The 12,764-nt window shown below is 33.2% G+C and overlaps 1 protein-coding gene across 9 annotated transcripts in view; it reads right to left on the bottom strand.

The window, feature by feature from the left end:
* The window catches only part of LOC129801977 (homeotic protein female sterile-like), a 58,444-nt gene that overhangs the window by 29,555 nt on the left and 16,125 nt on the right, over window positions 1-12,764 (bottom strand). For 3 of the 9 annotated variants that reach the window (XM_055847493.1, XM_055847500.1, XM_055847494.1), the window contains exons 5-7: window positions 6,901-7,642; window positions 863-1,183; window positions 68-238 (exon numbers count right to left, since the gene is read on the bottom strand). In XM_055847493.1, the coding sequence (XP_055703468.1) occupies window positions 68-238; window positions 863-1,183; window positions 6,901-7,642 (1,234 nt within the window). The remainder of the gene's footprint in view (window positions 1-67; window positions 239-862; window positions 1,184-6,900; window positions 7,643-12,764) is intronic. The other 6 variants (XM_055847497.1, XM_055847498.1, XM_055847499.1 and 3 more) reach the window with 3 other exon arrangements.

Genomic DNA, 12,764 nt, shown 5'->3' with positions numbered 1-12,764 from the left:
ATTCTTTGTTTCTTTTCTTTTCCTTTGGTCTTTCGAAAAGCAGTGTGTGTCATTGGTAGGAACTTACAGTAAGGCTTACGAGTTTTTTTGCGAAGACATGACGCCACATAGTTTTCCAATTCACGCAGCGTTGACGGCTTCAGGGTCTCAAAGTCAATCTCAATCTCGTCAGGATTTGAGTCACGAAGGGATGGTTCTCTGCTTTGTATTATATGTACAACTCTTCCGAGTTTGTCTCCTGTAACAAAAAAAGATAAAGAAAAGAAAAAGAAAAATTACGCATTTTCTCCTAATTTTGCAATTAACTAATGTTCATTAACTTATTGCAAAGTAGCAATTTTTATGTTTTGTCTATTTAATGGAGATTTGATGTACCTATCCTAATGTCTTTCTGAAAGTCTAAAAATAAACTTCTTATTTTTAGAAACTCATTATTATTTTTTTTTTTAATAATATTTCGAATGATGGGAGTGATGGGTCAAATCTATTACACTGAGAGAAATCCGAAAAAGTTAAAATAACATTCCGGAGATGTTTATTATACCCTGCAGTATTGATTCGAAATCGGTGTAAATATTATGCTTTTTAGGTGTATTATGGGTTAAAGTTACCCTTTTTCATGTTAATTTTACCCTTAAAAAGGTGTAAAATTAACATGAAAAATGTTGATATATTTTTACACCTAAAAAGTGTTAAAGTTACGAAGAAAAAAAGTCAATCGCACCCTCTTTTTTTCTCAGTGTATGAACATACAAAGCTTGAGTCGTCCGAAGGTGGCGCGTTTTCTCCCTAAATGTTGTTAAATCTCTGTGCACTCTTTTGCTGTTCACATAGAAAACTTTAATTAAAATAGGTAACTCACCAGGTAATTTGTTAATGTCCAACGATAGCTGTCTCTTCTCATCATATGACATTGGTTTTGCGGTATCCTCCTCCTCTGAATCAAAATTGTGCGTCGTAATCTGTTTCTTCTTGCCAGGTCCACGGACTCCACCACCTCCACTGCCACTGGCAGCCTTCACCTTCTTGGTTGACTGGGCCGAATTGACCACAGTGCTGGACTTAGGTGCCCTCTGTCCCTTCACTTTTGTCGCCTTGGCATTTGCACTCAGTGGCACCTGCATTGCCATCGTATGGGCATTTGGACCAGCTTGACTAATTTGTTTTCCTACACTCGAATGACCTGCAGGAAGGATAAAAATATCCATATCAAGCAACTTCCCTTTACCCTCTCTGCTCCTCCTCATTTTTCTTCCTTGTAATCACAAATTGAATTAAAAAAAAAAAGATCGAGTACATCTTTTTGTATCTCTCTCTCTCTCCTTCAACAGACATAAATTGGAGGAAGAACACGAGGAGAAAATGACTTTGTGATGTGCAATAAAATTTTCATATAACATCAACAACAAAAAAAAATGTGCGAATTTTAATGAGAAATTCTATGTCAAATCACGATGCTCGTTAAAAAGTGTGCCAACAATTCACATTATATATACCCAACCGCATTGATGTGCATTTGCAATTCAGGATAGTGGAAATACTTCAGTACATTAAATCTATTTTAATAATATTGCACAAAATTCTGTTGCTACTTTGGACTTAGCTGTATTAAAACGAAATTGTGCATTGAATTGGTTTTTTTGGATAATTAAAAAAAATTCTCCCCATACTATGCATAATTAATTAAATTTTACACTAACCGTTTACAATTAAAATGGTTAATTTTGAGAACACAGACAAACAAAACAAAAAATTGTTTTCAGAAAAAGTTACTTTAATTTTAATTAATATTGTGCAAGTTATTGGTGTGTTGATATTAAAAGCATCAACATTTTCACTGGATAAAATTGTTCAATATTGAAAAAAAACACCCTAATTGCAAATTAAATCTAGCGAGAAATAATAAATTATAGAACACATTGCACATACTGCTTTAATAAAATTCTCACTCTTCGACATTTTGCTTTGGAGTTTTTTTTAGAGTGATTTTAATAAAAAAAAAGAGGTGGATAACAAAAATAAGTAATGCCACCCCTAAATAGCTTTTAGTAACCCTTTGTGTATCCATTGATTGCATTACTACAACTCTATTATGTGAAAATTTTGGGCAAAATGAGAGGAAGTAAGTAGATCTTTGCATTCAATTACAGTAGACTCTCGCTCAATCGGCTCTTTTTCAATCGGGCGAAAAATTTTGTTGACAATTTTCACGTTTAATTATGTAGCTAATTTACTCAAATTCGCGGTAGTTCTTCCTATTTTATCGTGATTTATTATAATTGAGCGCTTTTTGTGGAATTAACAAAGGCTTTGACGCCCAAATCTATCGATAAACCGGATGACATTTCGCCCCAAATGTCCATTTGAGAGAGAGTCTACTGTAGGATAATTACTAATAGTGAGATATGACAAAATGTTGGTAATTCATTGGATGACTATTAACCTTATTAGTTTTCTTAATACAATAAAAAAAACTATTTTTGAGATCTAATATTTTAAATCAGGCATGAGCTCGTTAAAACTCGTGTTAAAAATCGATCCACGGAACTTAATATTTTGGCTTATAAAGGACTCTATTTTATAGAGAATACAGGGGTTCGAGATGAGTGACATTTACATAACCAAAAAAAAAAAAAAACAGTCCGATACAAGAATTTACGTTCAGTTACACGTAAGAAATGCATACATGCACGAGATATCATTAGAATAAGTTACAGAAACCCAGTGTTGTATGAAAAATATTTTTGGCGCCAAATAGGGTAGTGTGGTAGGGGAAATTCGGACGATTTAAGCTCGGAACAATTCTTTAATGTGTTTTAAATGAATTTGATCCATTATAATACATATAATATTTTAGTAGCTAGTACAATGCCTCAAATTTTCAAAAAACAGCTATGGACCAAATCCTGAAGAACATAGAGAAAAAAAACGAATTGTCCGAAACTTCAATCGTCCGAAGCTAGGAGCGCTTTCCTCTACATCTTGGACCGGATTTGAAGATTTTCAACTTTAAAATACAATATTACAACTTTAAAATACAAATATTAGAGTAGGATGGGATCATTTTGAATGTCTATTTTGGAATTTTGAGATTTTCTCACTGTTTCTGATGGTCGAAGAGAAAAAGAAAAACACAAAGAAGTACTAGTAACTTCTACATTGTTTTTTGTTCCTTTTACCATCTAAAACTGTCAGGAAATCACAGAGTTCCAAATTATACATGATTCCAAATTATCCCATTTTACCCTAGTGACTTCCCCAATAATTGCTTTTTTTCTTCTTTTTTGAAAATAATAAGTTTGTGTCTTGGATTTCAAGATTTAAACACATTTGACAGATTTGATATCTTTATTTTAGATTGTCGCTTGCGAGCGTCCAAATACATATGTTATTTGTGTCTTTGAGTCACTTAATATTTATTTAGGGTTTTTCTATTTATTGATAAAGAAGTGGACTTGGTCTGCAAAAATAAGTTTAAATTTACCTAAAGCATAAATATTTTTCACATTAAAAAATTAAAGAGAAAATCGCATTAATTTTTCGCATTAATGCTATAAATCAATTTATATCAAATTTTGCAGGCCAAGTCTACCTTTTTATTAACAAATAGATCAAATTTTGAATATAAAATGATTCAAACACACAAATTACACATTTGGACTCTCACCAGCGACAATTAATGTGAATCATATTAAAATTTTAATGTGCAAGTGTGATAACATAGTTAGTCTCATAATTGAAGCCAATATTTATGTTATTTATTTCATCCACAATAAGATTCCTTTCAAAAATTAGTAAAAATTCACTATTTCTTATATAAAATAGGAAAAAATATAAAGGAGTAAAAATGGCACATTTCAGAATGTTGTGGGCGTTGTGGGTATTTAGGAACAAAGAAAAATTGGTAATTGGGAACAAGGCCTATTCATATACACAATATCTAACACTTGATCTTTGTTTATTGAATGCTATCGATTGGAACAATCTAAGTACTGCATCAGCTCCCTTTCCCTACAATTTAGACATTGTCAATAGACATTTATAATTTTATAGATTTTTTTCTGTGTACGTAAGGTAATTATTTGTGCCAAATTTCGACTAGCTTTGAATTTCGGCCAATTTGAGTGTAACTTCGGCCAAGCAACTAAATTACTTAAAATCAGGAATTTTATTCTTTAAATAGTCAATAATTTTTTCTTTTAAATATTTACTCTTTTTGGAACGTGACAACACTAAAACCGTTAAATTTGGATATATTTTGGATTAAAATTGTGTTATAGAAACTTCGGTGTGAAAAGAGTCTTAGAAAAATTTGTGACAGATCGCTTGTGTTGCTGGAAGTCTAGTAATTTGTGGTGAAGTGTAAATATTTTTCTTTCGAAGTTTTTTTTTTTTATTAAAATTGATGAGCATTCATTAAAGATTGTTTTAGTTCATGTTAATAAGGAATCGTTTTTTAGATACCGAGTGAAATTTCGCAGCTGGATCACGCATTTCATGTCAAAAAAAACCCATTCTGTGAGCGTCGCTTCATGTTTATTATTTCGGCCACATCTTTTGATTTCCCAAAATTCTTATTTTTTTTTAATCTTTTTCAATTCCTAGGTTGTAAAAATTCGAAAGAAAGAAGAAAACATCGCCTCTGTGAATAAGATGACGTGGAAAAGGTATTGGAAGAGTTCAGGGTTAACAAATAGCTTTAGGAACCTGCGCGTTAATTTAAGTTGCCAAGGTCAAGATTTGAAGTCTTCAGGATAAATTGCACTGAAGATCTCAGAGATTGTGAGTCATATTAATGTATTAAATTAAATATTAAACTCGTTCCGTATGACGTTTCGCAATTTTCTATCCGTTGTTTTGCACAAGGTGGTCACAAGCAAGGAGGCCGAAATTACACTCAAAGTGGCCGGAATAGCAAGCAAAGCAATGATATTGCTATTAATTTTTCAAAATTCCAAACAGCCCTCCAAAAAAAAAAAGAAGTAACAAGGAATTTCGAAATTAAAAGTATTGAATTTCAATCTTGGGACTTTGGTGCTTATTTGTAACTATGCCGAAATTTGGCACATTTACCCTAACAAAATTATTTCAACGAATTAGGAAAAAATTACAAATTAGCAAAATAGGATGCTAGCTGTTGGCTGTCCGTTCCACTTCTTCGCACTTAAACTTTATTGAGTTTGCTGTGATGCTCACAAGAATAAGAAGATTACGAAAGAGTGGCATAGACAGAATGTAATATGATTGAGAATGAAAGGGATGGCAATTTAGATTTTATTTTAAAATATTTTTTAAATTTAAAAGATGTACCAAAGATACAAACATTACCAATTATTCTTTTACAATTCCACTATTTTCCCTTGATCTGAGACACTTTCTGCTCTTCTCTGACAGGCTTTCGTCAAGGAAAGGGAATTCAATGAGGCGAAATATTCGCAAAAATTATATTGTGAATCTCTTATTTTGCTTTGCCAAAATGCTCACGTCCAATGTCAAACTCCATAATAAAAAAAAAATTGATGACTTTCAATGCCAATTTAGGCTTCTGTGATCAATTTTCTGGATTTTGGCATTGATTTGAAATCAAAAAATTTGTTATTATCTTTTTTTTTTTACAAAAATAAGCCCTTTTAAACGCTTTTCCAGGCATTTTTCGATAAACATTCTCACAGATTAAAAAAAAAATATAGGGGAAAGTGCTCTCCCTTCGAACGGTCATGCCTTCGAATAATGTGAATTTCTTTTGTTTTTCGTAAGAGATTTATGTGCAACGTACAATAACTTTTGTTTTGTAAATATGTTTTTGACATTCCAATGAGAGTAAATGAAAAAGAGATCTAGTCATCTCGCTCACTCTTATAGAAAATTTTGAAAACATGTTTACAAACAAAAATTATTTGCGTTGGGCATTACGCTATATTACCACGGCATTATCAACAATTGATGATAAGCCAACTAGTACTTAATAGAAATGTGTAAGTCTCTTACACTCAGAAAAATAATCGAGTAAAACTTACTCGAATCGATGATGTTAACTCTTTTTCGTTGTAATTTTCGATTAACTATATTTTAGAGTTTATTTTATTTAGGTGTAATATTCGGAAGAGTTGTTTTATCTTTTCTAAAATTTACATGACAAAGGAGTGTAAATAACTCTTTTTAAGGCTGAAAATAACTCGTTTAAAAAAGATAAAATAACTCGTTTAAAGAGTTAAAAAAAACATCTTTCTTAGAATTAAAATAACTCTTTCAAATCCCAAAATGAATATGTTTTGCAATTTTATGCTTTTTTTATTTTATCATTTTCTTTATTAATATTTTCTTCACCTCAAGTTCCCTATGTTTTGAGCGAAATATCACGTATGATGCACGCACATGTCTGCATGAAATACTGTTAGGCATATTTCTAGTTGATGTTCCATATGAACTTTGTTGTCACACGAAAATCTTCTTGACTGAAGTTTATTCTTAAAACGAAAACACTTAAGCATATACTTCAGTCGAGATGAAATTTTACATCGAAAAAGAATAATAATTACATCGATATTCGTAGACTTAATTCAATTAGTTGTTTTAACTTTTTAGGTTGTTTCTCAGTGTAGGAAAACTAAAAGAAAATTCACATTATTCGAAGGCATGAACGTTCGAAGGCAGAGTACTTTCCCCTATATACAGTGGATATCATCCATGAATAGGAAAGAAGACAAAGGAGAAAAGCTTTCGCAATACGTTAAAAAAATATAAGTAATATCCTGTGGGTTTGCATTTAATCAAAGGCATGAATTGTAGCACACCGCAAAGTCTTTCCACTTCCTTCTATTGTTTTTTTTTTCATCAAAATATAAATTTATAGAAAATCTATTTAGGAAATAATGAAAATTGATAAATAAAAACACTCACCTGCAGTTGCAGTTGGCGCTCCAGGCGTTGGGGCAGCTTTCTTTTTCTCTTTGAGTTTCTTCTTGGCCTTCTTTTTATTGGTAGACTCCTCCACCAATTTCCTCATCTCCTCCTGCAAATCCACCAGTTTTGATTGCAACACCTTCAGCCTGGCACTCCTCTCCTCATCCGAATTGGATTCCATATCTGTGTCACTTGACTCATCACTCGAGGAGCTCGGTTTACCACCAGTACCCCCATAGGCTGCACCCGTCCCACTGGCACCCACATTTGTCACGGGTTCATCGGGTATATTGGCATAGCGCATCTCAAAGACATCCTGCAATTTTCTACCCATTACCACAACATCGTGATCCTTGGGATTGTATTTGTAGCAATTGGTAAAGATGAGCCGAACATCAGCAGCAAATTCCTGGGCTGTCTTATATTCCCTATTGTCCATCTTCAGTTTCACCGTACCCAGATCCATTGGCTTCTTAATGATGTCATGGTAGTCATAGAGACCCAGAAGATCAGCATCCACTGGCTTATAAAATGGCCACGCGTACCTAATATGCTTCTCACTGAACAATTCCTTGAGGATCTCATTGCACGACTTGAGGGCATCAGATAGTTTTTCTTTGTTCTTGGGTGCACCAGCACCTCCGGATCCAACACCAGCGGACGCATGGCCACCTGCGGCCGTTGTCATTGGTGACTTGGGGTACGGTGTCGACTGGAATGATGGCATCTCCTTATTAACCTACATTGTGCGCGGCGTTTACAAAAATAAAACAAACACACACAACTCTTGTAAAAATTCATCAACAGACAAAAAAAACTCAACTAACAATCTACAAATCTCTCCAAAAAAAATTATTAGTATTTTCTCTTTTTAATTTTAAAGACAATAAGAAATATGTAAAAAAAAGTTATTGAGCAAAGTTGCTAAAATTGAGAAAAAAAAAGCGGAGAAATGATGCAGATTTCACTTAAAATTTTCACGCATGTGACTTTTCAACGAGTGAAGGTGCTCTTTCTCTATAATTCGTTCAAAGTGTGTGACTCAAGTCCAACATAAACAAAAACACGTGGATTCTTCCAACGTGGGACGATACGTGAATACATCTTGCACATAGTAAACTACAGCAATAAAGAAGTTAAAAGAAAAATTGGTCAAGGCTGCCATTTTTTTTTTTTAGTTTAGATTAATAGTCTCTGATACAAAGTTTTTGCTCTTGTCCCTTGTGGTCCTTCAACTTCCATATCTTCAGGAATATTAATTTTCTACAAAATAAAGTCTTTGAAGAAAATAGTGTATGACTAATTGCAAAATTTTGAGACTAATATAATATATATTTCTTTAAAAAAAAAGACAAAGTAATAATTTTGGTATTTCCAAAATCTTGTATAATCGCACTTCCACGTTTTCAGTGGCACTTTTAGCATCTAAATGTTTTGAGATAGAAAGCTCTCATCAAACATTAAATTATACTTTTTCACATAACACAGAAAAAAAATATATCGTAAATGTTTGTGAATTCCTTTTGGGGACCTATGAAATGCTAGTAGGATAAGTGTGCCAAATTCCGGCCAGCTTGCAATTTCGGCCACCTTTTTTGTTCCTCGAATTTCCATGAATTTTTAGTTTTTACGTACTCTAGAGATTATACAATGCAAAAGGATAACAAAAAATGTAGCTTCGACAAACGAGATGACGTGAAAAAGATATTGGAAGAATTCCCGAAAGGCAAGGAACTATGAGAATGAAGGTGGCCGAAATAGAACACCAAAGCTATGTCTACATTTTTATTCATTTTTATTAAGAATGATTTTCAGAGTAAATAAAGACGATAAACTGTCTACAAGGTTCTAAGCAAAACTCCTTAAGTAGAAGGAATAAAAAAATCAATTTATATAATATTAAAGATATTACATTTCAAACTTGAGACTTTGGCGCTTACATGCAACTATGCCGAAATTTGACACACTTACCCTAATCGTATAATCCACAACCAAGTTCGTAAAAATTTGTACTTTTTCATTGTTCGTAAGATGATCACTTAAAGAGCATTTTTTTGTACTTATACAAACATTTGTTCGTATATTTTTGTTTGTCTGGCAAAAATTTACGAACAAATGACAAAATTTTACAAACAGTATTTGTGTGTTTACAAACATTTACGATCAAATTTTTGTAAAAGTACTGCGTTAAAAAGGAGTGGCATAGCGTCCCAGGCTTTGCGAAATGCTCGAACTCGTGACTTAGATGCTATACCGCATAAGTACTTTCGCATCACTCACCATTTACCGGTTCTTAACCGATTTAAAAAGTAATGGAATTGATTTACAGATAAAAATATTATATCGGTTATGAACCGGTTCACTACCGATTGAAACCGGTTCAGTTTTATAGGAAATTCTAAGACCTTTCCAACGACCCCAAAAATTACCCCATTTGCTTAATAATTGCGCTCTCTAGTGCCTTTTTAACCTTTGACCTTGAAAAACCGATATTAGGAATGATTCAACGGTATTTTCGTATATAGACGAAATGTTCACCTGGGTAATCTCTAAACATATCCAAAAATGAAAAAAACCGCACGACGCGTTTTCGAGCAATCCCAAAAATAGTTTTGAAGCTGAAGGGGAGGGGTGGAGGGGGGAATGAGGGGCATGTTAATGATCCTTGGGTCGACTTATGGGAGGGTCCCCCGAAGGTCCCAAGTCTCTATCTCTAACCGTTTGGCCTCTAAAGCTGGCGACAGCCGGACGGACAAACGGACAAACAACTTGACGACATTTCTCATCAGAAATAATCTGAAACAAAGGGCATTTTTTTATGCATCAAATCATTTTACAATAATTTAGTTTACTTAGTCAAATTTTTAGTCTTTTCTTTGCTTTGTCAAAGGGTCTTTTGGTTCCCAAGGCATGGGATCTGGGATACTTATTAAAAAAAAATAACAATTTTTCTCTGTGTGTGTGTCTTTCTTGAGCTTTCTTTGTGAGACTACTGGTTACAAAGTTCAATATTCAAGAACCGTTTTCTCTGGCAGTTGCTGGGGATTTCAAATGGTGCTGAATTAGACCCTCCCCCTTTTTATCATGGATCATCAGTGAACTGGGACTGAGAGTCGCGTTCCGCCTCAATTAGGGCGGTATATACTGCTGCTAACTTCTCGATGTCTTGGCGTTTGTTTACCAACAGCCGAAAGCTTTGGGAAGAATTTGAAATTTTCTGTGCTTGTTTTTACCCGACGCTCACCGGTTTTCATGCCTATTGAATTAATCGTCGGAAATTACCAAAAAAAAAAATAAAAATAAAAAATCAGCATTTACCGTAACTTCCTTCTGACAACTTTTTAGAAGACGAAATTTTCAGTTGAGCTTTTTTTTTTATAAAATTGAGCCCTGATTGCAATACTTTTGTATCAAAATAAGGAACGTATAACTAATAACCAGTAATTTATATGTCAGAAGAAACACAATAAGATTTTATTGTAATTTCCATCGTTTATAAAGCTGTAACTTCTAATTTGTATGGAGATCTTGGAAGTTACGATAATTTTCTAAAATGCATTATATCAATATGAATTATTTTAATGAAAATAAGCGCCTTTGTTTGACTGAATTCTTCAATTAAATCCTGATCGTTAAAAGTTTTTATTTCATAAATTTTGTATGTCACGTTGCTTATTTTGCTGAGAATTAAAGACAGTTAGGTACAGTATATGTACGCATTTTTTCTTAGAAATATTGAATTAAAGTGATAAGAAAAAAATAACTAAATGAATTTGTAGAGCTTTGAAAACGAAAATAAATATTTTGAGAAAAAATATGTTATTTTAATGCAAAATTCCACTTTTATTCTTAAAAGAAAAACGTCACTATTGCAATTAAAATTCCTGTGCATTAAATCTTAGATAAATCATTTTTAAAAGGGGATTGTGAATGTGCATAACATTCACAATTTAATTCTGTAAAAATTGAAAAATCTTCTAAATGCGCCTAAAATCGTTGGAGTGCGATATGGATTATTCTTTATGTTCAGTATATTTACGTTAATCCTTTATGTTAAGTTTAGGAATGAAAATGTCATTTAAAATGTCTTTTTAAATTATCAGAACAATTGTTGAATATTGTTTTCTCTGACGAAAAAAATTTCTAATTGAACAGTTCGTGATCAAAAAGAAACCTTAGAAAAAAGTTATACAATAATTTGAGCTAACTGGAGGGGGATTCCGGAATTTGTTGGGAAGCAGAAATATTTCATGGAAACCTCATTACATTTTTCCAGAGCTTTCGAATCAATCTCTAAAAAGACTTTGTCAGGGGTCAGTTTTCCATTTCAAATTACCGATGCATCCAGGCAACAATTGGCTTCCCCACTCCTACTCTATCTTATTCCTCGATACGGGTAGCCACTCCATATCACAGCTCTGTGTGCTGTCTCATATAGCACCGCTACCCTTGGAGGCTAAACTGAAATTTCTGAAAAAGTTCATAAGTTTTCTCTGGTGAATAATTTCTGTTCCCCAACGATTTCTGGAATCCCAACAAGTTAATTATTGTTATTATTACTATTTCATTGTTGTAGCTGCGAATTGCGAGAACTATAATTCTTTCAATTTTATATGCAAAATAATTGAATAACAGAATAAATGAAAAATGGGGATTTCACAATTTTAATTAATAATTAAGATAACAATTAATAATTAAGAAAGAGTAAAAAGGGAGCTTTCTTTCTAAAAACACTAAGTACAAAGGATTAAATCGTTAAATCGCAAAATACTGCATTATTGCCAAGCAACTGTTTTAAATTCATTATTGGTGATGCCAATGCTAATTCTGAGTTGGGAATATTCAGCACTATAGTGATAAGGATATGTTGGACTGAAAGCGCAACATTGTAAATGGGACACGGAGGATCAATTCTGTTCATCAACAGATACATGTTACATACGTAACCGATTCGAAATCTGGTGATGATACAACTATACTTGCGATTCATATCAGGAAAATTTGTTTTATCTGAGTTTTCGAAGATGCTTCTCAATTCATTCGTCATGCCAACATCCTTCGAATCTTAACAATATCCTTTAAAATACCCGAATTAGTTATATTATGTTGGCTAGTTTTTATGATAATTTGGGTATGCAAATGGTCACCGAAGGACAAGTACAACAGTTTTTTTTTTAATTGTTTGGTCATCCGTGACGGCAGATGATTGCTTTCCCCTGAGGTAATTGGACCGTGGTATGATTTTGAGTTGTTAATGTGTATTGGGATATCGTCCTGAAACTGTAGACGGGCCAACATTTCTACGAGAAGGAGTGGACGTTCCAATCAAATTAGGCACCGTCACATAATCGCATTCTAATCAAGTTTTGTAAAAAGAAACAATGTTTCGTTGTTTATTTCGATCGCATATTGGCCTCCATAGTGACCGGAAGCAAATGCACCCGACTTCTTCATACGGGGCATTTTGCAGGACTTCACGTTGGGCAGCGTGTAAGATTTTAGACTTACGCTACTCCTCGAGAAACTTTTAGCCTGCAAAATTTAGTCGTAAAGATTTATCTCAAACTGTCATACACTTGAGAGCTAATAATTATTGATTAGAGATCCTTTGTATAAGTGAGGCGCTCGGAGCAAAAAAAAATCTAAGTTGTATGCATTTCCCTATTAAAATTATCAAAATAATGCTTTAACTAAATTTCCATAAGTTTCCAACTAATTAAGCCGTTTCGCGCCTAATCCAAGAGACGAATTGGTCAGAAACTGATGGAAATGTAATTTGATCATTATTTTGATTTCAATCATGTTAAGCCGTTACTCGGCTTAACCCTTTAAGGACCAGAGGGTCAAAAATAGCGGGTCAG

The sequence above is a fragment of the Phlebotomus papatasi genome, chromosome 2, assembly GCF_024763615.1.
Source record: "Phlebotomus papatasi isolate M1 chromosome 2, Ppap_2.1, whole genome shotgun sequence".
NCBI lineage: Eukaryota > Metazoa > Arthropoda > Insecta > Diptera > Psychodidae > Phlebotomus > Phlebotomus papatasi.
Note: the sequence above shows the minus strand (reverse complement) of the source record. Positions and strands in the feature narration are given on the sequence as shown.